Here is a 25596-nt window from a genome sequence, read left to right as displayed (position 1 = left end):
GTGTGTGTGTGTGTGTGTGTGTGTGTGTGTGTGTGTGTGTGTGTGAAGATTGGGGTAGGTACATGCCTGAGTGTAAGGGGAGTTTTTCTGAATAGGAAAAAAGTACTTTTTGCCCTGGTAGAGGACAGATGGCTAGATTTTAGAAGAACTACAAGGGACCAAGGAGAACTCCAAAAATCTAAGTCCTTGTGCAGCAGGCAAGGCTGTGAGGCCCAGTAGAGGAGGACTAAAAAAAAGCCAGGGATGAGATGTACGCTGCCAGTCACTATGTTCAGGAAGTAGGGATAGGATTCTCTGGTTGCATGGATACAGGGGAGGGTGGCTACCTTCCTGCAAACAGGACCCCTACACCTCTAGTTGCCTCTTGGGTGCTCCCTTGGAGGCTGGATACTTTGGATTACCCTTGTGAGGACAAGCTGTGGGAGCTGGGCCCAGGTTTATCTGCCTTCTGGCTCTAGCCCAGGCTGCTTCTGTGGGGTCCTCTGAGAAGCATAGAGCTAACAGGGTAGAAAGACTTAAGAGGGACAGCTGTTGCTAGGGGCCTGGAAGAGACAGGGTGGGGCTGCCATTTCTACCTCAATGAGGAGTCAAACCCATGAGTTCCTTCCTGAGATAAAACAATGAAGAAATCCTAGTGTGTGCAACTCAGAAATGGGTCCATGTCTGGGAACCCCCAAGTGAAGCAACCTAGACAAGTAGATTGGGGTGAGGCCCCCAGCCTCCCTCTAAAACCTCATATTGGTTATTGTAGGCTTGGGCAGGTGAGGACAGGACTTGGTCCCTCTGGGGTCATTTGGAGTCAGACTCTTTCACTTGGCCTCCCTCTGTCTTGAGACAGGCCCCACCCCTGATGTCCCACTAAGGGGATGTGGGTTGTGTTGGGCAAGCTTCCCTTTAAGGAACCTCAGGAGGGTCAATGGCTTTGTTATAGGAGTGGCCTCGTGTTCATTCCTGTTCTTTAAGAAACTTGGCTGAGATGCAGGGTTGAGGATAGGGAGACTAGTGGTGATAGCTAATTCTCAAGTCTTTGGAATTTGGAATCTGTTTCAACCCCGAACAGCCTTAAGTTTATGGAAAGCTGATGAGGTTAGAATTAGAAGGGATAATTGAATGTCCCAGCACCAGTAAACAATCAATAGATGCTCCAACTAAATACCCCTAGTTCTTTCCTGCCTTCATTCCATAGTGCTAGCTCCTAAACCAGAGGCAGAACTGGGGTCTTGAACTTCAAAGGTATGAGGCGCATCCCTCCCTATGAGCCTTCTGCGATACTCTCACCCCCTTTCTAGCCACTGACTCTCCTTTATTCCTCAATCCCCAGGAATGGGAGGTGTTGGTCCTGGGGAAGCTCAAGTGGGACCTAGCTGCTGTGATTGCCCACGATTTCCTGGCTTTGATTCTGCACCGGCTCTCTCTGCCCAGTGACCGACAGGCCCTGGTCAAAAAGCATGCCCAGACCTTTCTGGCCCTATGTGCTACAGGTAAGAAGAGGCTTGTACACATTCTTGCCCATCTGAGGAACACCAGAAGATTTGAAGGGTGAGCAGTAACTGGGACACTGCAGTTTATGCCCCTTTGTGGGAATTGTATCCTTTTGGAACTCCCAGTTTCAATACTAAGAGCCATATGGGATCTTAGAGACCTCAGTATAGAGGTGAGATACTGAGGGTACAGTAAGAAGTGACTTGCCCAAGGTCTCAATGGTTTCCCCCACAGAAAGGGCTTTAGGCATTCTCTAGTTCCTGGCCAACTCCAATGTGGGTGATGGAAATTTGCTATTCACCCAGATGTTGGAGAAGGCTGGGGATGTAGCTCCGTGATGGTGTGCTTGCCTAGCATTCTGAGGTCCCAGTGGCAGTCTCAGTGCTACACACACACACACACACACACACACACACATACACAGCCCAGCCCCACCCTTCCCTCCCTGGGATCTGCCTCCTTCCCTTGGCCATGTGTCACCCCACCCACCACCGGGGTTTCCCAGTGTGTCCCTGCTGTATTCATGTTATTGATACATTGTAACATGTAGGAAGTCCATGACTGCTATCCTCATGGCTCCCTCCCCTTTTCCAGATTATACCTTTGCCATGTACCCTCCATCCATGATCGCCACAGGCAGCATTGGGGCTGCAGTGCAAGGCCTGGGCGCCTGCTCCTTATCTGGGGATGAGCTCACTGAGCTGCTGGCAGGGATCACAGGCACTGAAGTGGTGAGTCTTAAGGCCCCATTCACAAAAAACAGTGCTATTCACTGAATCTCCAGAAGAGGGAGGCATCCATTTCCCAACTCCCAGTTTTACACCCTTGCCTGCTTCTGTGGCCTTGCATCTTCTGCTTGGGTCTGGAGAGTACTGGGTGGGGTAAAGGACTCCGACTCTGGATGCCCCTCTTGCCAAATGGCAAGCTGCGGTGGGGGTGGGGGATTTGGTGTCAGATACAGGGCTGCTCTCACACCCTCTTGCCACATCCTCTTGCCAGTTTCTGAGAACTGAAGACCCGATTCCTGGGCTGGGCTGTGGCCTAACCTCCTCAGACTTCCCTGTGTGCTGCCAGTGCCCCGGGGAGAGCTGTTTCTCACTGACCTTGTTCTTCCCAGGACTGCCTGCGGGCCTGCCAGGAGCAGATTGAAGCTGCGCTCAGGGAGAGCCTCAGGGAAGCTTCCCAGACTGCCCCCAGCCCGGTGCCCAAAGCCCCCCGGGGCTCTAGCAGCCAGGGACCCAGCCAGACCAGCACTCCAACAGATGTCACAGCCATCCACCTGTAGAGGAGGGGCTACTGCCACCCCCTCCCTGCCTCTAGGAACAATCCACGTCACATCTAAAGCCCGAGGGGGGCTCTTGTCCCCCTCACAAAAGCCCAAGGGGCCAGGTCTTGCCTATCCCCACAGTGTGCACTAAGGGGCTGGCTGGCCATGTGGGTGTCTGCATGGCCAGTCAGCTCCTCTTCCTCGCCATCTGACCAGCTTGACTCCTGTCTCTGGTTGGGGCTGGGCCAGGTTGGTCAGACAACTCGAAACAGGTAAAACCCATGCACCAGCATTCCTTTTGAGTCCCCTCTCCCTGGACTCTCATCTTCTCAATTCCCAAAATGCCCCAGTGCCTTCCAAAGGTGCTGCCCCTCCTAGGGTTATTGCATTTGGATTCGGGTCCTTCAGGCATCCTGATAGACATGTGTGAGGGGAACTGGCCTAGATGGCTCCCCTCAGCATACCTTAGTGGCCCCTGTGTAATCCGTGCTCCCAGCTGCTCCTAGAGGGAAGGGCCTAGGCCTTGGTCAGAGGGGCAAGAATTATAAACTTGCTTTGCTTTCATCTTAGTTTCTGTGTGATTGAGGGGTATGGTGCTGAAAGATGAGGTCATTTTAATTTATTAATTGCTTTGAGTACAACGATAAAGAGGGTACAGTGGGGCCTGTATGTACCCTACAAGTGGTGGTAACCCTGGCGGTTGCTGTTTCACTCCCTTCTGCTACCGCTTTGTGGCCCAGGAGCTGCTACAGCCTGGGATGGGGCCATGCCTTTCTCTCCTTCAGCCTGCACCTCATCTAGCAGAGGGTAAAGCAGAGGTGGATGCTCTGCTCCAGAGGTGGTGACTCAGCCTGTCTGGAGAGGGGGGAAGCCCTGTTGACACAGGTCTTTCCTAAGGCCACAAGGTTTGGGCTGGTAGCCCAGGACCATCATGCTGCCTTAATAAAGATTCTGGAATAAAACTGCCTTTGGCTCTTGGATTCCCTGGTGGTGTGGGCACAAGGTGAGGAGGCAGAAGTCAGGTCAGAAACACTGAAGTACTTAGGCTTTGTGGGCCTGAGGGTCTCTTCTCTAACCAGCAGTGCCTATGCGTTCCTACAAATCACTGCACTATAACAGAACACCACCCCTCAGAGGGTTTATGGGAAAATGGGACTTGATAGCTATGCTGGTTAGCTTTTGTTAACTTGACACAATCTAGTAGTTACTTGGTAATCTCAAATGAGGAATCTCTTCCAAACAACTGGCCTGTGTCTTTTTCTTAGTTGCCGATTGATGTGGGAGGGCCTATGGGAGGTGCTATCCCTAGGCAGGTTGGCCTGGACTATGTAAGAAACTTAGCTAACAAGCCAGTAAGCAACATTCCTCCCTGGTCTCTGCTTTAGTTCCTGCCTTGGTTTCCCTCGAGGATGGACTGTAACTTGTAAGATAAAATAAACCCTGTTCTCCCCAAGTTGCTCTGGGTCAGAGTGGTTTATCACAGCAACAGAAACCAAACTAGGATAGTGGCATATATACAACTTAAACAAATGATGCATGGGACTGGAGAGATGGCTCAGTGGTTAAGAGCACTGGTTGCTCTTGCAGAGGACCTGGGTTCAGGTCCCAGCACCCACTGGTGGCTAACAACTCCAGTTTCAGGGGATCTGCTGCCCTCTTCTGGCCTCCATTGGGTACACTTAGAAATCTGATGTACCCCCCAGCAATGGAGACCTATTATGCCAAAGTAGCTGAGGCAGAAGTTTTTGGCCAGCCTTGGCTATATGGCAAAATCCTGTCTCAGAACAAAAACAACTTGAGTGGGGTAGGGGTGTAGCTAGGTAGAACTTACCCTAGAATGAAGGCCCTGGATTCCATTCCCAATACTGCAGGGTGGAAAAAGGGCAGTTTTAGCTTTTGTGGAGGTAGACACTTGTTCTCCACAGCAGCAGTGGGAGGTACTCCCAGGGGTGAGGCGGTGTGGTACGCCCTCTGAGAGGGGAACTGTTAGAGCTGGGTGTGTGGGTAGAGCTGTGGAGCTGGTCATTTGGCTTAGCTGGTTTTCTTTGCATTTACCTAGTGTTTCCAAGATGACATGACACATAACCAAATAGGAACTCCTTGTTGAGAGAAACTGTTTCCAGATATTTGAATGGGGTGGAACAAATGCACTTTTCTAAAAGCAAGCATGAGGGTCTGTCTATAGTAGGATAACACTGGGTCTGCTGCAGTGGCACAAAGTGGCCACAGATCATGCAAAGAGATAGGGTCTCACTGTGTAGCCCTAGCTACCTTCAAACTTAAAAGAATCTACACCCAGCTGAAATGGAAGATGCTGTTGCAGGAAAGGAACCTCCTGTAAAACTGATCTTTGAAACCAGACCTTCCTGATGCTGTCCTGGCACCCCCACTTGCAGCTGGAGGCAGCCTAGGCTCTGACCACTGCCTCAAGAACTTTGGAGCCAGATGGAAGCCATGGTAAAAGTGGATGCCATCCAGCATTATTGAGCTGTCTTTACCACATCACTGTGTGTGTGTATGAAGGCAGCATGTTAATATATCTGGTGACACAGAATTCAGAGATAATTACCATCAGAAACAGCCATCCTATATTTGCTCACCCTTTTATCTTCAAATACACAAATTACATTTCTGTGCACCATCACATGGACCCCGTCCAATCTGTTCTTGGAAAAAGAACCCGGACCCTTGTAGGAGGCAGTGATGCAGACATTGCCTATCTCCCAAGCCATCATGATGAGGTCCTCTGACACCTGCCTGGCCCTGCCCTACCTCACCAAAGACTTTATGATGAGCACACTAGCTAGTGGTTGAAATGGGGATCCTGCTCAGGCTGGCAGAACTTGTGACCCACTCAGAACTCAGTATCTAAACACCTTTCTGCACCATGGGCTACATTGTCACAGGAATGGATCACCAGACCCAGATGACCATCAATCAACACCAGCATGCTGAAGATACTGCCCAAGCTCCTGAGGCACCTCTACTATCTAGGAGGCGGTCACCTGGGCCCCTACATCACATCCAGCAGCTGATCATGTGTGACCTGCTAAAAGAATGGAGAATTCATTCAAAGTTCAGAAACAGGCTATGTGGACTGTGTCTAACCTTACAGAAGGGGCCTCTATGCACCAGCTGTGGCAGCTTGTCCAGTCTTGGGGCCACATGCCTCAGTATCATCCTCAACACTGTCTCTAATCTCCTCCAGGACACAGATAAACTGAGTGAAAGGGAAAGTCTGTGTATTCTGAAGTTGGCAGTCTTGGTAAACCTGAGGCTTTACAGCTATATAAGAACCATCACATTGGCCAGACTGCTCTGAGCATCGAGTCACTTTGGTGAGGATGAAGATGGTGAGTTTCCCCAGCTCAGGGCCAAAAGCATGAATTCATGAAGCACTCTGAAGTACATAGAGACCTCTTACAACTTCCATACCAATAACCAGGCAATTAAAACTTCTTTGAAAAGCACCACATCTTTTAGTTTGTCCCTTGTAAAGCTCTTAAAATGTTCAACACTTTCCCCTCTTAAAAAATAAATTTCATATACTTCTCATGTCATAAAATGCTGTTGTTTTAACTTTTCCCCAAGTCATTAAACATTATGAAGACCATTCTTTGTCCATCAGCTACACAAACAGGCATTTAGCCCTAGTTGGCCAACCACTGGCCAAAAGTTCTTGTTGGTTGTCAACTAGGACAAGAACCTGTCTGGTGCGGAGCTGGAACTTACTCCTGGATCCAACCATTTTTCTGACCTTACTGCTGCTGTCCCTGTCCTTGACAAAGGGCTTTCTTTTGTTATATAGTCTACAATTATACACCAACCACCACCTTTCCATGGCAACAGAAGCTGGCATTCCTCTAAAGTAGTCCATATCACGTCAAGGGTAAGCAGAGCACATCCCTACGGCTCAAGGGGAACAAGGGAAGTAGAGCCTAGAGTCGACCTTGTAGATTAAGGGGTGTGGCTTTGCGTAAACTAAGAACTCACTCCTGAAATGGAGGCAGGAAGATTCACTCGTACCTCAGGCTACAGGGGGAAGTAGAAAGGCCTCCAAAGACTACACCAAAACAGGTTTAATAAATACCTGCCTTTGTTTTATCCATACCTGACACAATAGATGGAGAGCGCCCTTATATCAAGTGCCAGCTGGGTGTGGGAGTGCTGGAGTGGGGAAACTCCAGTTAGCTTCCACAAGTGATCAGGGATCAAGGTCTAGAACGGAAGACAGAGCCAGGCAGACACAGTCTTCCCTGCCTAGGACTGAAGCCCCAGATGCCCCAGTGGCCCCTCAGTGTCCTGGTCTAGGTCTTTAGCCATCTTTGTCACCGAGAGGCTTGGGTCTTGGGAGCCTCCCATGCCTTTTGGATCAAGACAGGTGACTGTTCTCATTCCATGGTGATGGGAACATCTTCCACATCTCTGGGGACAGCGCTGTGAAGCTCACGCCTGATTTCGGGGGACAGCTGTGGATGGGGCTGCAGCCGGAGCAGTTCAAGCAGGGCCTCCTTCTGATCTGTGGCTAAGTCGGCTTTGTAGCGTTGCACCAGTGTCAGGAGGCACTGGTGCCAGAGCACAGGCAGCTGGCGCTTCTCTGTCCGGAAGCCCAGGAAGTGAAAGACCAGAGCATCTAGCACCCGGTAGGGCAGTGCGTACTTCTTATCCAGCAGCAGGCGCAGGAAGATGCTGTTGGCACCACTGTATTCCATCTCGGCAATCTTCAGCATGGCCGCACTGGTGGGAAGGGGAGGTGTGGTCAAGAGGCCAGCAGGGAGATGCTGGAGTGATTTTCCTTCCCTGCTAATCCTTACCTATGGCATTCCTGAGCAGGCCACCACAGGTTTCTCATCTATTCTTCATACTCCTGGATTCTTGTGACCATCTCTATACATCCACCCCACACCTCTGCCTTGGGCTTAGATGGCAAACAGTCCCTGTATTCAACTCCACAGTATGCTCAAATGTCTCACCATCTCCATCTTTTACTGACTTTCTTTCTAGGTACCTATTCACTCATTCCTTCATTCAATTATTTCCTGAGCACCTACTATCTACCATGTCCTGGGATCCTTTTCTTATGGAACTTATGTTCTACTGGAGTCATGATATACCTATTGGCTTAAACAAGTCACAAACCCAGGGTCACCTTAACTCCTTCTCTACTCTGCCCCCATGCCCAAGTCCTGGCAGCTCTACTATTTACTGATCAATTCTTCTCCATCCCACCAACACTACCTGGAGTGCAACACAGGGATGGAGCACTTAGTGATGATGCTACCCACGATGATGGCTTCTCGGAGGGTACAAGTGCCAGATTCACACAGTGGGATCAGGATTCCTGGGGAGAGTCATGCGCAGTCATTTTTAGTCTGGTGTGAGAAAAAGGAGGTACAGCAGCAAGTACCCCAACCACGTAAGGCCCACCAATGGACTCTAGCCATTCCCCAAGTCAGGTCTGCCGCTGTCTCCTGCAGGAGCTCTGGTCCTTCCTTCCTCCCCTGCCTCTGGGCTTCTACCTTTGAACCAGGCTCCAGGCTTGAACAGGGCCTTCTTGAGTGCCATGTAGAGGTGAAAGTTGAGTCGTTTGTATTCAGCAATGTCATCTCGTACCCGGGGGAGCAGGACAAGGTTGTAGAAGCGTTGAGCCATGTGTTCCTTCAGGTTAGAAGCAAAAATCCTAGTGGGGTAGGAGTTCCAAGTCACACAAGAGTCTGGGCCTGGCCCCTTCAGTACCACTGTGGATGGTGTATGCAAGATATTTTATAGTAAGATAGAGAGACCTCCTTTCACAGAAGGGTATATGGGAACTGTGTGCACACCACACCCAACTCCGCTTAAAGAAGAGGACAGCAATAGGATGTACCCAAAACAGAATGTATGCCACTTGTTTTTCCTATAATGCGGCGTTCGAACCCAGGGCCTTGCACTGCACCCTGAACTAATTCCCCTATCCATTTTTTTTCTGGCTACTCAGCTACTTGTTCTTTTCTTCCCATCATGGCTTCCCTCCACCCCGGAGAGTCATAGACTTCTGAAGCTACTGTCACACTGGGGTTGTGGCCTGGAAGCTATAACCCACCCCTGACCCCAGAAGTCCTAGAGGACTTGGCCCTAAAAATGAGGGAAAGCTAAGGAAATGATAGCAAGAAATCCAGGGAGCACCGTGGGCAAAGCAGCTGCGATGCAAAAGCAAAGGCGGGCAAAGCCTGCACATCCCATGCCTTTGCACCACAGATCAGCCACCCTAACCCATTGAGGCTACCTGGTGGCTTGGTACATGGCAGCTGCAGTCCAGGCCTCAGGCTCTGTGACATAGAGGATTTGCTCCCAGTTGGAGAGTGCAGGGATGATCTTAAAAGCCTTGGGCAGTTTCCCGCTGCGGTACTTGGACAACACCTAGGGATGATGGAGGCAAATCAGTCATTAACACCCAGGGGCCAGGTTCAGTTCCTCATCCCTGTGCTATTCGTGCTATTTCAGTCATCTTCACAACAATCCCAAATGGATGTGTTTTTCTATACTCATTCTGCAGATGACCCAAGTTTAGAAATGCATTGAGGGTCATCATAGGCAGAGGAAGAAGCTGAGCCCAGCAGCTCTGCCTTGGGCCCACCCTTAGCTACCATGCCTTATTTGACAGGAGACGTAGGTGGGAATCCACATCCTCTGTAAGGGGATCCCACATCTGCCCTCTCAGCTCTTACCTCCCGGACCCCTCTGTAGACCTCCAGGACCCGAGGATCCAGCTGTGGCATAGGAAAGCCTGACACCTCTGACATGACAGTCTCTACCTCTGTCTGCTTTTCAGTCAGCTTCTCCATGATGATATCAGCCAGGGTACGCCTATGGGGAGGGACGGGGAAAAGGAGGAAGAAGGATGGAGAGTTGGGGTCACTCTTTAGAAAGCTGTGAACTCTCCTCAGAGTCCCTCTGTGTGCTGAGAAACTGTGGTCTTGCTGATATGGCAGCCTCAGCTCCTCTCTGTACCCATTCACCCACCACAAATTACCACAAAGGATCTGAAAGTCACTACATTTAGGACAAAGCTGGATGTTGGGTGTGGATTCTGATTTATTTTATGTGTATTAAGTGTTTTGCTTACATGTATATGAGTACACCAAACGCATGCAATGCCTACAGAGGCCAGAAGAGGGCGCAGGCTTCCTTGGAACTGAAATTATGGATGGGTGTAAGCCATCATGAGGGTGCTGGGAACCAAACCCAGGTCCCCTGCAAGACCAGCCAGTGCTCTTACTGCTGAGCCACCACTTATCCTTCCATGCCTCAGTTTTCTCAGGTATAAAAGGGATAGTAACAGTACTACCTCATGCAGTTACCTAAAGGGTTAAACAAATGACTGCATGTATGCACACCACTGCAACTATAGGCCCACAGCGAGTGTACAGTGAGCACTGCCTACTTCATATACACCTACCAGGTGCCAGCAGAACAGGGAGTACCCTCAAGTACGCACCCCAGCTCTGGCGTCCAGTGTGTCACAAACACCTGTGCTACTTGCCAAGATAGCAGGCATTTATTCAGGACAGATTACAGCACCATCTTTCCTCCATTTGTGGAAATAGTCCAAAGACCAATTAGTCTTCTCAGCCTCCTTAACATTTTAAATTTTATTTATTATTTTTAAATTTTATGTGTATAGCCTGTATGTAGGTAGATGTACTCATGTTGTACAATGCACACAGAGGTCAGAAGAGGGCATCCAATCCCCTGGAACTGGAGTTATGTATGGACAGTTGTTAGCAGTCATGTGGGTGCTAGGAACTGAACCCAGGTCCTCTGCAAGAGCAGCCAGTGCTCTTAACCCATGAGCCATCTCTCCAGCCCTAAATTAAAAAAAAAAAATTTGTATACGGTGTGCGTGTGTGCACACGTGGAAGTCAGAAGACAATGTTGTACAGGTGATCGTCTCCTTCCATCTTTAAGTGAGTTCTGGGGATCGAACTAAGGTCATCAGGCTTGAGGAGAAAGTACTTTATCCTGAGTCATCTTGCCAGCGTCTTCTTGGCCTTTTTAAATAGAGGCTATCAGAGATTCAAAATTACTATCATCTTAGGCTGTAGTCTGCAAAAAGTGTCTTCAGAGACTATTCATGTTATTTAAAATTGCTCTTTGGGGACTGGAGAGATGGCTCAGTGGTTAAGAGCGCTTGCTGCTCTTGTCTAGGTTTGGTTCCCAGCATCCACATGGCAGCTCATAACTGTCTGTGACTACAGTTCCAGTAAATTCAATGCCCTCTTTTGGCTTCTACAGGCATTACACGCATGTGGTGCACTTATATACTATGCAGGCAAAACACTCATACACATAAAATAAAAAAATAAATAAATCAGCCAGGTATGATAGTGCATGCCTTCAATCCCAGCAGAGGCAGGTAGATCCCTGTGAGATCAAAGTCAGCCTGGTCTCCAGCAAATGAATTTGAGACTCTCCAGATCTTGTGTTATGTGGTCTGGGATCCTGATGGCAGCTGTTTTTATTTCCTGACACAGACATGGGGACTGAGACTCAGATTAACAATTCACCTGCAGCCTCAAGGGAATGGTGAAATTAAGTCTTTCAGCTTGTAGTTTGGGAGCTTTACAGTACCTTTCAATGTGCCCCTAGCTTACATGGTCTGACTGCTGAGTTTCCAAGGTCCTGGGCCTGCTTTCTGAGGATCACAGCTGCCAGTGCTCAGAATGCCAGGGGTCCCTTTTCTACCAGCTTGTTACTTACTGCAAACTGGAGAACTATTCTGCTAAGCTCATCTGAATTATCTGTGAAGGCATTATGAGGTGCTGCCTGAGAACTGGAGAGGCTTGCTAGGGACAGGTACATGACCCAAGAATACACTCGGTGACCTCCAGTAGAGCTGTCAGACAGCTAGCTATCTGGGAGAGGGGCCAGCTTCTTCATTCTGTGTGCTTAGCAGCCACAGAACCTACTATTCAGCTCTTTGGTCTGTTCACAATATTAGTGATGAGAGATACATTAGCCCACACCACCCTGAAGAGGGCCCTTTGCCCTACACCTACTCCCCTCCCCTGGGCCAAATACATGGGCTTAGGAATTTGACCACTGGCAACCTACATGCTTGCATGTTTTTGGAGGCAGCATTTATAACAGGTGGGGATTAATTAGTGGTTCTAACCAGAAGCAGTGCTACCCCTCTGGGGACATTTGGCAATGTCTGTAGTCATCTTCCTTATCACAACTAGAGGGGCTAGCACTACTGGTATCTGGAGGGTAGATGTCAGAGATACTTGCTGAACATCCTGTGCTCTAAGCTCCACATGGAAAAAGTTATCCAGGTCAAATGCCCATAGGGTTGAGGATGAAAGTCCTGTTTTAACTGAAGCTAAAGAAATCAGGTTTTTTTCATGAGAATTGAGCTTACCACTAAGACTATTTGTACCAAGACCAAATGCAGACTGGATCGCCAGATATACAAAAGATTGGAAGCTTATTTCCCTGGGTAATCCAGGCAATTCTAAACAGATGAACAGAAGAGGAGGGGCTGTTTTGAGTTTTGGTCATTTCTGCTTAGAATGTTCTTGGAGGATGGGCTGGTGGCAGCCCACAGCTAGTAATGTTCAGGTCCTGTCCAAAGACAGGGGACCAAAAAAAGTTGACCAAGGAACTTGCATGCCCATGAGAACCTTCTGACAGGACAAACGCACTGTCACAAATCTCTAGCCCTACCTGATAGGAGGGTTCTTGTTCATGAACATTTCAATGGCACGTTCATCCTCAGGGTCCACAACCACCTCTGCTTGGTGGTCCACCCCAGTCATTTTGGCTGCTTTCTCCAGGGTGGGCCACTCGTCATCCTCCTCATCAGAGCCATCCTGTGGTACTCCCGGCCCTAGAAGAGGGAAGATAAAAAAAAATGAACAAGGAGGGGTGCTGGGGTTCTGAGGTTCACTTCAGCCATGTTCTGCAAGCCGGGGATAGTGGTGAGACACAGATGTGTACTGTCTTCCTCTCCCCAGGGGTCTGAAATCCTGCATGAGAAGCAACATGCAACACCAGAAACAGAGAGCAATGCTGCTAAGTAATGGTTAACATGGCATCCTTAGTGATACAGCAGGATCCGTTTCACATTGCATATGTGTTACCTGGCTAGCCCAGACAACCTCAAGAAGCAGGTACTATCACTATACCCAGTTCCAACAGAAAAGCTGGTTTGCCCACCATGGCAGGCAGTTTGAGTTCTGACTCCATTTTTCCACCACTATGCGACTCGCACAGTAGGGCTGGACTACATGCTAAAACCATGGCAGAGAGAGTACCGTGGGCACTTAAAAAGACGAGTGTGGAAGATGGTCAGACTGTGGGTAGACAGCTTGGGAGCAAGAGTGTGTTCTATAGACTGGAAAAAGGACTTCATTATCAAAGTGTAGGTTGTGCATTAAGGAGCTAGAGTCAGAAATAGGGCCACAGGGGTGGCCGGGAAAAGAAAACGTGAATGGCCCCACCAAACAGTAGAATTTAGAGTATAACAGCTCAATACACTTAAATTACTGGCTCCTTCCTTCCTCCCTCCCTCCTGCTCTCTTTTTAATATTTTATTTATTTATGTGTATGTGTGTATTGCGTGCATGTAGTTAAGTGCACCCATGTCCTGCAATGCCCATGGAGGACAGAAGAGACTGTCAGATCCCCTGGAACTGGAGTTACGGACAGTTGTTAGCTGCCATGTGGGTGCTGGGTCTTCTGCAAGAACCTGGGTCTTCTGCAAGAACAGTCAGTGTTCTTAACTTCTGAGCCATTTCTCCAGCACCCCTCCCTTTCTTTTTAAAAACAGGGTCTCAGCCTGGTGTGGTGGCATATGCCTTTAATCCCAGCACTTGGGAGGCAAAGGCAGGCAGATCTTTGAGAGTTTGAGGGCAGTCTGGTCTACATAGTGAGTTCTAGGTCAGCTGGGGCTAAAGGGAGACCTTGTCTTAAACAGATCCCCTTACCCCAAAAAAACCTGCATAGGAACAGGTCATTTGCAACAGAAGTGGACCATGGGGTCAGCTCAGGAGTGTGCACACACAGCACATACAAACTCATGGGTTCAGCTTCCAGCACCCCACCCCTCAAACAGAAGTAGTGTGTGATAAAGTTAAGCCAGGGGAGGAGGCAGACATTTCTCTCCACAAGCCAAAAAAATTCTGCATTGCAGGTGGACCTGTCTTTTTGGCCCCAAACCTTAATTCCAGGTGCCTTCTGTCCAGTGGTCCTTGAATGATCCACAGGCACTTCAAAGATGCATAATTCTGGAAGTCACTCACTTAACAAGAAACCTGGGAGACAGTCCTACCTTGTCCTCCATCCTCACCCTCTACAGCCATCATTTATATAAGCCATGGTTCTACCGGCTGAGCCCATATCTATACCACTTTTTGACAGGATCAACCCAACACTCTCTTAACAGTCTCCACGCTTCTCATGTGGCTTCCCCCCAATTCAATTCTCCACTCTGCAGCCACACAAAACTTCCAAAAACACCTATTTGGTTTGATAAATTTGGACTCAAAATTCTCCAACAGTTTCCTACTCCCAAAGGCTTTAAATCCTGGCATGGTCCTCAAAACTTTGCTTTTGAAGGGCAAACAAAGTTTATTGAGCAAAGAAACAGCTCCTTACAGTAGGGAGAAGTCTTGAAAACAGGTCGCCCAGCCTCCAGGACTCTGCAAGGCTGCATCCTCCTTCCTCACCAGGACTGTGCAGGGCTGCTTCCTCCCCTCCCTCCTCTCGCCTCACCAGCACCCACTCACCTATCATACTGTAAACGCTACTCTATGTGAAACACTGTTATGGGTGCGGGGAATATAACATGGAGTAAATGGAAAAGTTTTGCCCTTATGGAGCTTATATAGTAGATTGAGGAAAACATAAGTAAATATGCCCCTTTCTCCCTCTTTTTTTTTTGGTTGTTCTGAGGCTCAAATCTGGGAAATGAACACATGGGATTAAGAGAAGACAAAGTGGGAATGGTGAGATGGCTTAGTTGGTAGAGGTATTTGCTGTCAAGACTGATGACCTGAGCTCAATCCCCAGATCACACATGGTTGAAGGAGAGAACCAATTCCTGAAAGTTGTCCTCTGACCGCCACATACACACCACGGCACACACTAAATAAATAAATACAAGAAATGACAAGTTATGAAACAAATAGGGCAGAGAGATCAGGAAGTGGATGTTGAAATTTCAGAGTGGGTATTTTTTTTGTTACATGTATGTGTGTATGAGCATACATGTGTGCATGGAGGCCAGAAGGCAACCTTGGGTGTTATCCCTTAGGATCTGCCAACCTTGTTTTTTTGTCAGGTCTCTAGCTGGGACCTGCAGCTCTTTGGTTAGACCAGGCTGACTGGGCAGTGTGCCTGAAGGATCTGTTCACCTTCATCTCCCCAGGGCTGGGATTACCAACTACTGGGGACTGAACTCAGGTCCTCATGCTTTCAAAGCACCACTTTACTGACTAAGCTATATTCATAGCCTGTGGTCAGACTGGCAACAGTTCACTTCTAGGTACCGAATGACCCTCAGAGGTTACATAATACAAATCTTGATGCTATTGCAGTAATCCAGGTGAGAGACTGTGATAGCTTGAATAGAGAAAAACATTCCGAAATGATGGAAAGTGGTCTGGCTCTGGATGTGTGTTAATTTTAAAAATTGTGTATGGCCGGGCATGGTGGTGCATGCCTTTAATCCCAGCACTTGGGAGGCAGAGGCAGGCGGATCTCTGTGAGTTCAAGGCCAGCCTGGTCTACATAGTGAGTTCCAGGACAGCTGGGGCTCAAGGGAGACCCTGTCTCAAAAAGAACAAAAAAAAAAAAAAAAAATTGTGTATGTATGAGTGTTTTGCCTGAATGTATGTTAAGTATACCAAAGCTTTCAATGCCAGGAGGCATGGGCATCCCCTGGAACTGGAGTTATGAATGGTTGTTGGCTGCCATGTGGGTATTGGGATCAGAACCCAAGTCCCTGCAAGAGCAGCCAGTGCTCTTAACTGTCAAGCCACCTCTCTGGCCCCTAGTCTAGATATGTTTTGAAGAAAAAAGTCATCAGGATTTACTGAGCCCAAGGTTTTTGCCTTGAGTGAATGGAAAGCTAGTACGCTAACAGACTTGATGAAGACAGGTAGAAAAGTAGGTGCGGGGAGCAGGTCACCATGTCTGTTTTGGACAGGTTAAATCTGAGACAAGTATCAGTCCTCAATTCAGAGATGTCAGGCAGGCAGTTGGATATAAGGATTTGGGTTTCATGGAAGAGCTAGGTCTGGGATGTGAAGTTGGGAGTAGGCAACAAATAGAAGGATGCCTTTAAACTGTGGAACCTGTAGACAGTGGCGCAGAACAGAAGAATTTGAAGAGTTGTGAGGACTGACTCTTGTGGCATTTTAATATGAGGTCAGGGCAAAAGAGGAGCCAGCAAAGGTTCTGAGAAATCAGGTGACAGCAAAGACTATGTGACATCTTTAAAATCAAGTAAAGAAGCTGGAGAGAGGGAGTTAAGCAAATACCTGTATTTCCAGCTGCTGGAGAATCTGAAGCAGGACTGAAAGTTCCAGGTCTGCCCTGGTTACAGAGCGAGTTCAAGGCCAGCACGAACAATTTCAACTTATGGAGACCCTGTCTCATAATTACAAAAAAAAAAAAAAAATCTTTCCAAAGGATTAGGTGTGGTGTTGAGTACCTGTAATCCCACCATTTGGGATGCAGAGGCAAGATCAGGAGTTCAAGGTCATCTTTGCCTATACATTGAGTTTGAGGCTCTGCTGGATAGCTTCAGCTGTCAATATACCTGGGTAGAGGGAATCTCAAGTGAGGAATTTCCTCCGTTGGACTGGCCTGTGGCCAAGTCTGTGGAGCATTTTCTGGATTGCTGAGTGATAAGGGAAGGCCCAGCTCACTGTGGGTGGTGCCAGCCCTGGCATGGGGTCCTGGGTTATGTAAGAAAGCAGGCTGCATACAGGCTAGGGGGGCAAGCTAGTTCCTCAGTGGTCTGTGCTTCAGCCTCCGACTCCAGGTTCCCGCCCTGAGCACCTGCCAGAACTTCCTTCAGTGATGAACTGTGACTTAAGAGATGTAAGATAAAATAAACCCTTGGCTGGGCATGGTGGTACACGCCTGTAGTCCCAGCAATGGGAGGCAGAGGCAGGGGGGATCTCTGTGAGTTTAAGGCCAGCCTGGTCTACATAGTGAGTTCCAGGACAGCTGGGGCTATAGAGAGACCCTGTTTAAAAAAGAGAGGAAAAAAAAAAAAAAAAAAAAAAGATAAAATAAACCTTTTCCTACAAGTTAGTTTTGGTCAGTGTTTTTACCATACAGCAACAGAGAAGCAAACTAGGACAGAAATCATCCTGGACTACATGAGACCTATTTCAAAACAACAACAAAAAAAAACCAGAGAGCAGGTAAAACTACTGTATCTAGGAAGCTATCTTCAAATACTGCTTTTAGGACAAATGAGGTTGAAGGATTAAGCAACTCCAGGTCAACAGTTCCTCCCCAGTCAGAGAAATATCAAACACTTGGCAATTCACTTCTGTCCCATTTTAGCCCCTAAACAATACTATCCCCTCCCCTTCACTGGGGCACTTCCCACTTACTTTCCAGGTCTCAGCCTGAAAGCCGGGCAACCTGGCATTCCTGAGCTGTAAATCCTGGCTGGACTGGAACTTGATAGGTAGACCAGCCTCTCCTCAAATTTACAGAGATCCACCTGCTTCTGCCTGGATTAATCCGGAGTGCTAGGATTAAAGGCCTATGCCACCACTCCAGGACTCACCGCCCCCCCCAACCCCCCAACCCCAAGAACACTTGATCCAGGCTGAAGAAATGGCTCAGGATAGGAGCGCTGGTTGCTCTTGCAGAAGAACTGAGCTCGATTCCCAGCACCCACACTGCAGCTAACAACCACCCCTAACTCCAGTTCCAAGGGAATCCCACGCCCTCTTCTGACCTCCAAGGACACTGCACGACACAGGTGCACCTACATACGTGCGGACAATACACTCATAAAATAAAAATAATAATGTTTTAAAAAAGAACACTATTCATGGAATACGTTTTTTTTTGTTTTGTTTTTGAGACTGGGTCTTGTTATGTACCCCTGGCTGGTGTCAAAGTCCTTTCTGATCTGCCTCAGCCTCCCCTGTGCTGGGATTACAGTCAAATACCACAATGCTTAGCTGAAATATTAACTCTATCTTCTTAAAGCTCTCTGTCTTGGGCTAAACTTCCGGTCCCAGCATGAAGCACGAGTGTCTTGTTAATTTCTGTATCCAAACTCAGCATAGTTCAAAGCACCTCGGAGGTATCCCATAAACCCTTCACAAGTTAGGGGAATAAATGCTAGAACTTGCTGTGAACGTTCACTTCCAGTTGGCCTGACCTGGAAGTTTCGGAAGCAAGGAGTGGGCGTGGAGGACCATATGAGGATGTAAGGTGGCCTCTCCTTTTAATTCCGACTTGGTCTCCGGATACACTTAGAGCTGGCCCAACCCGCCCCCATCCCGGTCGTAGCCCACCCGCTGTCACTCACCCAGCCGCGTGGCACGCTCCCGCGGTTTGGCCGGCCGGTACCCGGCCCCGTGCTCGGTCTCGAGCTCCTCCTGCTGCTGCCGGGCTTGCTGCAAAATGCGTCGGCTCAAGCGCGGTCCCACATATTCTTCCTCTTCGGTTCCACGTCCCCGACTCTTCACCCGGGTCCCTGCCCGCACCGCATCCCCGGCCAGAATCTGCTCGGCCAGAGGCGCATGCTTCTCCTGACCACCAGCCCCACGGGACGCCCTGAACTTGGGCATTTTTCTAGAAAAACTTGAAGACCAGGTTTACACGTGCGGGAACCGGCGAAAAGGACAGACTGCGGTTGCGCCGTGGGTTCCGGTGCCCAAGAGGTGGCGGAGAGATCAGAGCGCTCCCTAGCGTCCGGAGGCCGGAAGTGCCGCACGCACCTCCCATGGCCGGAATCGGATTCCGAGAATTCTCGGATAATCTCATTGTCTCTAACGTCGGCTTCTGTAAATGATGGAGATCCGAGACACGTTTTCCAGAATTCACTAATATGGGCCTAGCGTGTCTGGTCAAAGGCGATGCAAGCCGGTGTGTGTGTGTGTGTGTGTGTGTGTGTGTGTGTGTGTGTGTGTGTAAAACCGAGTGGATGACGTCATCTCTGACGTCACACGGGAGTGGTCGGATACGCTCCCTTTCCCTGTCGCTCCGTAGTTACGTATTTCCGGAGCTCCTTCTGTGACTGTACCCTGCGTTCGGGGGCTGCAGCTCCAGCGGATCGAGGCAGACCTCTGTGTTCGACTGTTTAGGGGTTGCCACCCTGTGACCCCCCCCCCCCCGCCATGGGAGTGACTTGGTAGGACTGCTAGGGCTTCTGTGGGCGCAGCCTGGGGTGGCGAAGTGTCCTGTGAGCCTGCAGTGTGGCTCCAAGAGGAGGGTCGGGACTAGGTTCCCGCCAGCCGAGCCAGAGGTCCTCGGGGACACTGCGGGGCCTGCAGGGTGGCAGGGCGTCATTTGCAGACAGGGGTAAAGCGAGGGATAGGCAACGAGGAGAAACGAGGTTTTTTTTGCGTTTTCACTTGCTCCCCTCCAGAACCAGCACATGCAGAATAGCCTGGCTTTAAGTTGACTACTTTAAGATACTGGGTCTAGCCGGGCGTGGTGGTGCACGCCCTTAATCCCAGCACGCCAGAGGCCGAGGCAGGTGCACTTCGAGATCGAGGTCTGCTTGATCTACATAGTTCCAGGTCAGCTGAGGCCACATAGTGAGACTGACTAAAAGCAAAAACACCACCAACAAAAAGATATTGGGGTCTGTGGGTCTGGAGAGATGGCTCAGCAGTCAAGACCACAGACATACTGCTCTTGCCAAGGATGAGAATGTGAAATTTGGTTCCCATCCCCAGTCACAATTGTCTGTAACACCAGCTCCAGGGATCAGAGGCCTTTGGCCTTCAAAGGCACCGCACTCACAAGCACAAACCCACACACATACACATTAAAAATTGGGCCGGGTGTGTTGGTGCACGCCTTTAATACCAGCACTTGGGAGGCAGAGGCAGGCGGATCTCTGTGAGTTCACGGCCAGCCTGGTCTACATAGTGAGTTCCAGAACATCTGGGGCTACAGGGAGACCCTGTCTCAAAAAGACCAAAAAATAAATAAATTGGGTTTAGGGGCTGGAGAGATGGCTCAGCGGTTAAGAGCACTGACTGCTCTTGCAGAGGACCTGGGTTCAATTCCCAGCACTCACATGGTGGCTACGAATGGTCCTTAACTCCAGTTCCAAGGGAATCTGAAGCCCTCTGACCTCCATGGCATTGCATGACACAGGTGCACTCACATACATGCAGGCAATACACTCATACACATAAAATAAAAATAATTAAAAAATTGGGTTTAGAGAGAGAAGAAGCCATTAGGAATTAGATTGGGGTTCTAGGCATATTAACTATTCAGGACCTCCTTCCAACAGTGTTTAATTACATGTTTGGACTAGTTTTATTTGGCTTTGTTTGGTTTTGGTTTTGGTTTTTTTGAGACAGGTTCTTTCTGTAGTCCCAGCTGGTCTGCAACTCAACATGTAGACCAGGCTGGCCTTGATCTCACTGATATCTGTCTGCCTCTGCCTCCTGAGTGCCTGGCTCAATTAACTTTAAAAAAAAATCTCTAATATGTTTTAAATCTCACTTAGAAAAGGAGAGGTGCTGAGTACTCTGAGGGAAGGGCCCAGTGCTTTTGTGGGCATTAGTTCCAAAGTGTGCTAGGTCTCAGCACTTTCTCAAATCTTGCTAGTTGTGGACGTCTTTCCAGGTACAGAGGCCCTTGGGTTTTTTTTCCCTCATGAAAAGGTGCATGGAGGAAATAGTTCTGGTAGCCCAGGCTCCTGCAGGTGTTTTAGTTAACTGTGCCCTCCTACAAGTGCCATCATGAGCTACATCTCAGGCCTCTACTGTAAGGAGTGCTTGTCAGCAAGGGAAATGGAAGAAGCACAATACAGAGGCAGTGAGCTATGGAATCCCCCCACCACTACATATGTATTTATGGGCTATGTAGTGAGGGCTGATCTGGAGCTTGTGATCAACCTGCCTCTGCTGCCTGTGTGCTGGGATGGAGTTTCCACTGGGGGTGGGGGGACAGAACACATCAAAGGAAGAAACCGTGGAAAGAACTTAAATCCTTACAAAGACTGTTACCTCTCACTTCCAAGGGTTATAAGGCCGAGGCCTGCCTTCTCTTTGTTCCTAGGGTTGTAAAGTGGAGCTTTCTGTGATGGTGGAAATGTTTTATATCCGCACTGTCCAGAACATGATCCTCCAGCCTCCTGTTTCTTGAGACTGCTGTGTTGGACAGTTCAGAGTTGGTAAAAACATGCTAATCCCAAACTGACTTTTTCCTTGATAGAGTCAGAACTGAAAGAACAGCAAAGGAATCCATTTCTCACTGTGTGAGTTTAAGTCACTTCTTGCTGCGACACTCCCTGACATAAGCAACTTAGGCAGGAAGGGTTTATTTTGGCTCATGATTTGAGGCTCACGACCATGGAAGGAAGGCATGGTGGCAGGAGCATGTCACTTTGCAACCACAGTAAAGTGGTGGGGGGAAGGTGTCACTCAGCTTGCTTGCTCTTTTTTATTTAGTCCAGGACCCCAGCCCATGGACTATGGAATGGGGCACCCATGTTTTGGGTCTGTGAAGTACCTAGAACGTTGGTACACCAGCCTTACTTGGGGAATACTGGTGTGACAGGAAGTTGTGAGCATCTCTAGACCTGTGCTCTGCTTCCTACTTCCTCAGGTTTAAGTGATCAGAGTTAGTGTTGTCTGTCTCCTGGCCCTGTTGAGTTGTCATTCTGTTGGGGAGTAACTGAGCCAGCACATGGGTGTTGCTGGACACTACTGACTTGGTGTTCTGTTTTCCAGTGTATCCCAGATGCCTGTGGCTGAGGGCAAGAGTGTCCAGCAGACGGTGGAGATCCTCACCCGGAAATTAGAGATGCTTGGGGCAGAAAAACAAGGAACATTTTCTGTGGACTGTGAGACTTACCACACAGCTGCCTCCACTCTAGGCAGCCAAGGTCAGTAGATGGTTGCAGGGGATGGCTGGAGCCTGGCTTGGAGTTCCACACACATGCTCATTGACATCTGCTTTTCTGTTAAGGGTATTCTCAAACATTGCAATATGTGTTTTTTAAGTCATTCATTGTTGGTCCATCATCTCTTTGCTGGAGTATTTCAGTCTGCTTGTAGTTTGAACTTGTTTGTGTCATTTGGGACAGGCTCTCACACTGTAGCCCAGGTTGGTCTGGACCTCATTTTGTAGCTGAGGGTGGCCTTGATCTCAAGGCAGTCCTCCTAGTGCTGTTTAATTTTTGAGACAGGGCCTTGCTATGTAGCCCTGACCTGTCTAGTGCTCCCTGTGGGCCCCAGGCTGACCTTGAACTTGGAGCTGTCCTCAACCTCAGACTGAAGTACTAGGTTTACAGGCATGTGCCACCATGCCTGGTTGCAGTGTGAACTTAAAAAATCTTTATTGAGGGACTGGAGAGATGACTCAGTGGTTAAGAACACTGGTTGTTCTTACAGAGGACCTGGGTTCGAATCCTAGCACCCACATGGCAGCCAACAACTATCCGTAACTCCAGTCCCAGGGCATCCGACAGCCTCTTCTGTCCTCCTCCGGCATTGCATGACACGGGTGCACCGCCCTTAATCCCAGTACTCAGGAGGCAGATGCAAGAGGAGGCAGAGGCAAGAGGATCTCTGTGAGATTGAGGCCAGCCTGGTTTACATAGTGAGTTCCAGGCCAACCTGTAACTAAAGGGAGACCCTATCTCAAAAAAGACAAATATATATATATATATATATATGTATAGTTTTTCCCTTCCTTCTTTCCTTTTCTTCTTTTCGTCCCTCCCTCCCCCATCCCTTCTTCATATGCAGCCCAGACTGGCCTTGAACTCACAGGTGCTCTTCCTGCTTCAGCCTCCTGTATGCTGGGATTATAATTATGTACTACCACCCCTGATTTAACTATCCTAAAAAATTACCAGGTGTGCTGTGCTGCTGGTCTGGAACGTTAGTATTCCTCATCTGTAAAAGGACAGTACCTCTGATTCTGCCTGTTCTATATGGCCATGTGGATCTGAAAGAACTGTTGGTATGATAAAAAATATGCATAATCAGGCAGAGCGTGGTGGTGCACGCCTTCAGTCCCAGCATTCAGAAGGCAGAGGCAGGTGGATCTCTGAGTTTGAGGCCAACCTGGTCTACACAGTGAGCTCCAGGCCAGCCAGTGCTACATAGTGAGACCTTGTTTCAAAAACAGACAAAAAATAGTGATGCATACCTGTTCCTGGGTTCAAGAGACTGAAGCAGGATTGGAAGTTCAAGGGCAGCCTGGGCTACAGAGTGAGAACCTGTCTTAGGAAACAAAAACTGGCCAATAACAACCAGGAGTGCCTCCTTCATTAAAATTAAAAAATCTTGGTTGCTTTAAAAATCTTTCCAAGGCAGTGCAGATTGATGTGGTATGAGCCAGGCATGTAATTACAGTGAGTAGACCCGAGAACAGTTTTGAGGGACTGTGTAAGGGCTGACGTGGTACAAACTGGACCTAAAAGGAGACTGAAGGTGTGAATCTGCAGTATCTGCAGGAAGGGTGGGAGTGGGAGGTTCTGTGCAGTGCCTGCCTTGTTCAGGAGGTGGCAGCAGAGGCAGGCCTGTGTAGCACTTTGGGAAGTCACAGGACTTCTGGCTCTAGTAGTCTCATCAAGGTGACTCTTGCTCGCCTTGTTCTCTTCCTGTCCTGAAGTCTTTCCCTGAAGACTTCTGTTCTTTTCCAGGTAATCACTCTTTTTATTTATTTATTTATATTTAAAATGTTATCTCTATTCACATCATGAGAAAGTAATTTTTTATGTGTGTGAGTGTACTGCCTGCAGAGGTCAGAAGAGGCTCTTGGATCCCCTGGGACTGGAGCTACAGACAGTTGTTAGCTGCCATGCGGTGTGCTGGGTTTTGAATCCGGGTCTTCTGCAAGAACAACCAGCGTTCTTAACCACTGAGCCATCTCTCCGGCCTCTATTTATTTATTTATTATTATTTTTAAATATTTTATTTATTATTTTAGTTTTATGTGTTTGAGTGTATTGCCTGCGTGTGTGTGAGTGCACCCGTGTCATGCAATGCCTCAGAGGTCAGAAGAAGGCTTTGGATTCCCCTGGAACTGGAGTTAAGGACGGTTCTAGCCGCATTGTGGGTGCTGGGACTCGAATCTGAGTCCTCTGCAAGAGCAGTCAGTGCTCTTAACCTCTGAGCCATCTCTCCAGCCCGGTAATCACTCTTTTTTAAAAAATTTATTTTATTTGTTTTTGAGACAAGGCCTTGTATAGCTCAGGCTAGTCTTGAACTTGCTTTGTAGCTGAGGATGACCTTGAATTTCTGATCCTCCTGCCTTTACCTCCCCAGGGCTGGGATTACAGGTGTAAATCACCACACTTGGTTTATGTGGTGCTGGGAATAGAATCCAAGTCTTCATGCATAAAAGGCAAGCACTCTGCCAGCACTCCCAGTCCCTACCTTTTTTAATTTTTATTAGTTTTTCATTTTTGTGCGTGTGTGGTACATGTGAATGTGAGTTCCATACATGCCAGCACACAGGGAGGCCAGAGCAGGATGCTGGGTGTCTTCCTCTATTACTCTCCTCAAGACCGGGTGTCTTACTGAACTGGAAGCTTGCCAGTTTGGCTAGCTGATTGGGCAGCAAGCTCTCAAGATTCGAACTCAGGTCCTCCTGCTTGCAGAGCAAGTGCTCTTATGCACGGAGCTGTCTCCATAGCCTCTTCTCTTTTTTATTTTTTTATTTTTTGAGACAGGATCTTGCTATGTAGCCCAGGCTGGCCTCAGGCTTGACACACTCCTACTGTCCCGGCCTCCTTAGTGCTCCTGAGCCACCATGTCTGGCTTTTGTTTTCCTCCCTTTTTTGGGAAGTGGGGTGGGGTCTTTTCCTGCCTCAGCCTCTCAAGTGTGGGGATTACAGGCCTGAGTCACCATACCTGGATGCTTTTGTTTTACCTTCTTTTTTTGGTCTTTTTGAGACAGGGTCTCCCTGGAGACCAGGCTGGCCTTGAACTCACAATCCGCCTGCCACTGCCTCCCAAGTGTGAGGATTAAAGGCGTGCACCACCATGCCCAGCCTGAACCTTCTTTTAAAGTTTTTTAGTTTTTGAGGGGAGGCTGGCAAGATGGCTCAGTGGATAGGTAACTTGCTGCCAAGACCTGAGTTTGATCCCATAGGGTTGAAGGTGACACGTGTCCACACACAGAAACAACATAAATAAATGTGGGGAAAAAAAAAAAGTTTTGGTGGGGTTGGTGAGATGGCTCAGTGGTTAAGAGTTTGTACTGCTCTTGCAGAGGACTTGAGTTTGGTTCCCAGGACCCACATTGGACAGCTCACAACTGCCTGTAACTTCAGCTCCAAGGGATCTAAGGCCCTCTTCTGGACTCTAGGCACCTGCACTCATGTATACATACAATCCCCCCTTACATATACACACAATGAAAAAATAATAAAAATGGGTCTGGGCATGATGGCACACACCTTTAATCCCAGCACTTGGGAAGGTGAGGCAGGTGGATCTTTGTGAGATTGAGGCCAACCTGGTCTATAAAGGGAATGTCAGACTTGTAGGGGATACAGGGAGACCTTATCTCAAAAAGAGAGAGAGAGAGAGAGAGAGAGAGAGAGAGAGAGAAAGTGAAGTGATTTTGTCCAGTCATACAAGAAGATGATGCTAGGGCTTCCCCCCTGAGGTTTGTTCATGCCT

At 48.6% G+C, this 25596-nt stretch overlaps 3 protein-coding genes across 7 annotated transcripts in view; 2 read left to right on the top strand and 1 right to left on the bottom strand.

The window, feature by feature from the left end:
- The window catches only part of Ccnd3 (cyclin D3), a 7574-nt gene extending 3375 nt beyond the window's left edge, over window positions 1–4199 (top strand). For all 3 annotated transcript variants that reach the window (XM_008823238.3, XM_029558749.1, XM_008823243.3), the window contains 3 exons: window positions 1322–1481; window positions 2077–2213; window positions 2600–4199. In XM_008823238.3, the coding sequence (XP_008821460.1) occupies window positions 1322–1481; window positions 2077–2213; window positions 2600–2767 (465 nt within the window). In that variant the 3' untranslated portion in view covers window positions 2768–4199. The remainder of the gene's footprint in view (window positions 1–1321; window positions 1482–2076; window positions 2214–2599) is intronic.
- A 2018-nt stretch (window positions 4200–6217) lies between these two features.
- On the bottom strand, window positions 6218–18895 carry Bysl (bystin like). Its single transcript, XM_008823226.3, has 7 exons — window positions 18297–18895; window positions 12455–12617; window positions 9457–9595; window positions 9015–9148; window positions 8269–8429; window positions 7988–8090; window positions 6218–7486 (listed from the first exon to the last, which is right to left on the bottom strand). The coding sequence occupies exons 1-7, from the start codon at window positions 18556–18558 to the stop codon at window positions 7141–7143; spliced, it is 1308 nt and encodes a 435-aa protein (XP_008821448.1). The 5' UTR covers window positions 18559–18895; the 3' UTR covers window positions 6218–7140.
- Window positions 18896–18989: 94 nt separating this feature from the next.
- Window positions 18990–25596, top strand: part of Med20 (mediator complex subunit 20) — a 12707-nt gene continuing 6100 nt past the window's right edge. For 2 of the 3 annotated variants that reach the window (XM_008823216.3, XM_017795715.2), the window contains exons 1-2: window positions 18990–19121; window positions 21688–21842. In XM_008823216.3, coding sequence (XP_008821438.1) covers window positions 19108–19121; window positions 21688–21842 — 169 coding nt within the window. In that variant the 5' untranslated portion in view covers window positions 18990–19107. Of the gene's footprint in view, window positions 19122–21010; window positions 21129–21687; window positions 21843–25596 lie in introns of those variants that run through there. The other variant, XM_029558742.1, reaches the window with a different exon arrangement.

Source organism: Nannospalax galili, unplaced genomic scaffold (assembly GCF_000622305.1).
Source record: "Nannospalax galili isolate Female #2095 unplaced genomic scaffold, S.galili_v1.0 scaffold1892, whole genome shotgun sequence".
Classification (NCBI taxonomy): domain Eukaryota; kingdom Metazoa; phylum Chordata; class Mammalia; order Rodentia; family Spalacidae; genus Nannospalax; species Nannospalax galili.
Note: the sequence above shows the minus strand (reverse complement) of the source record. Positions and strands in the feature narration are given on the sequence as shown.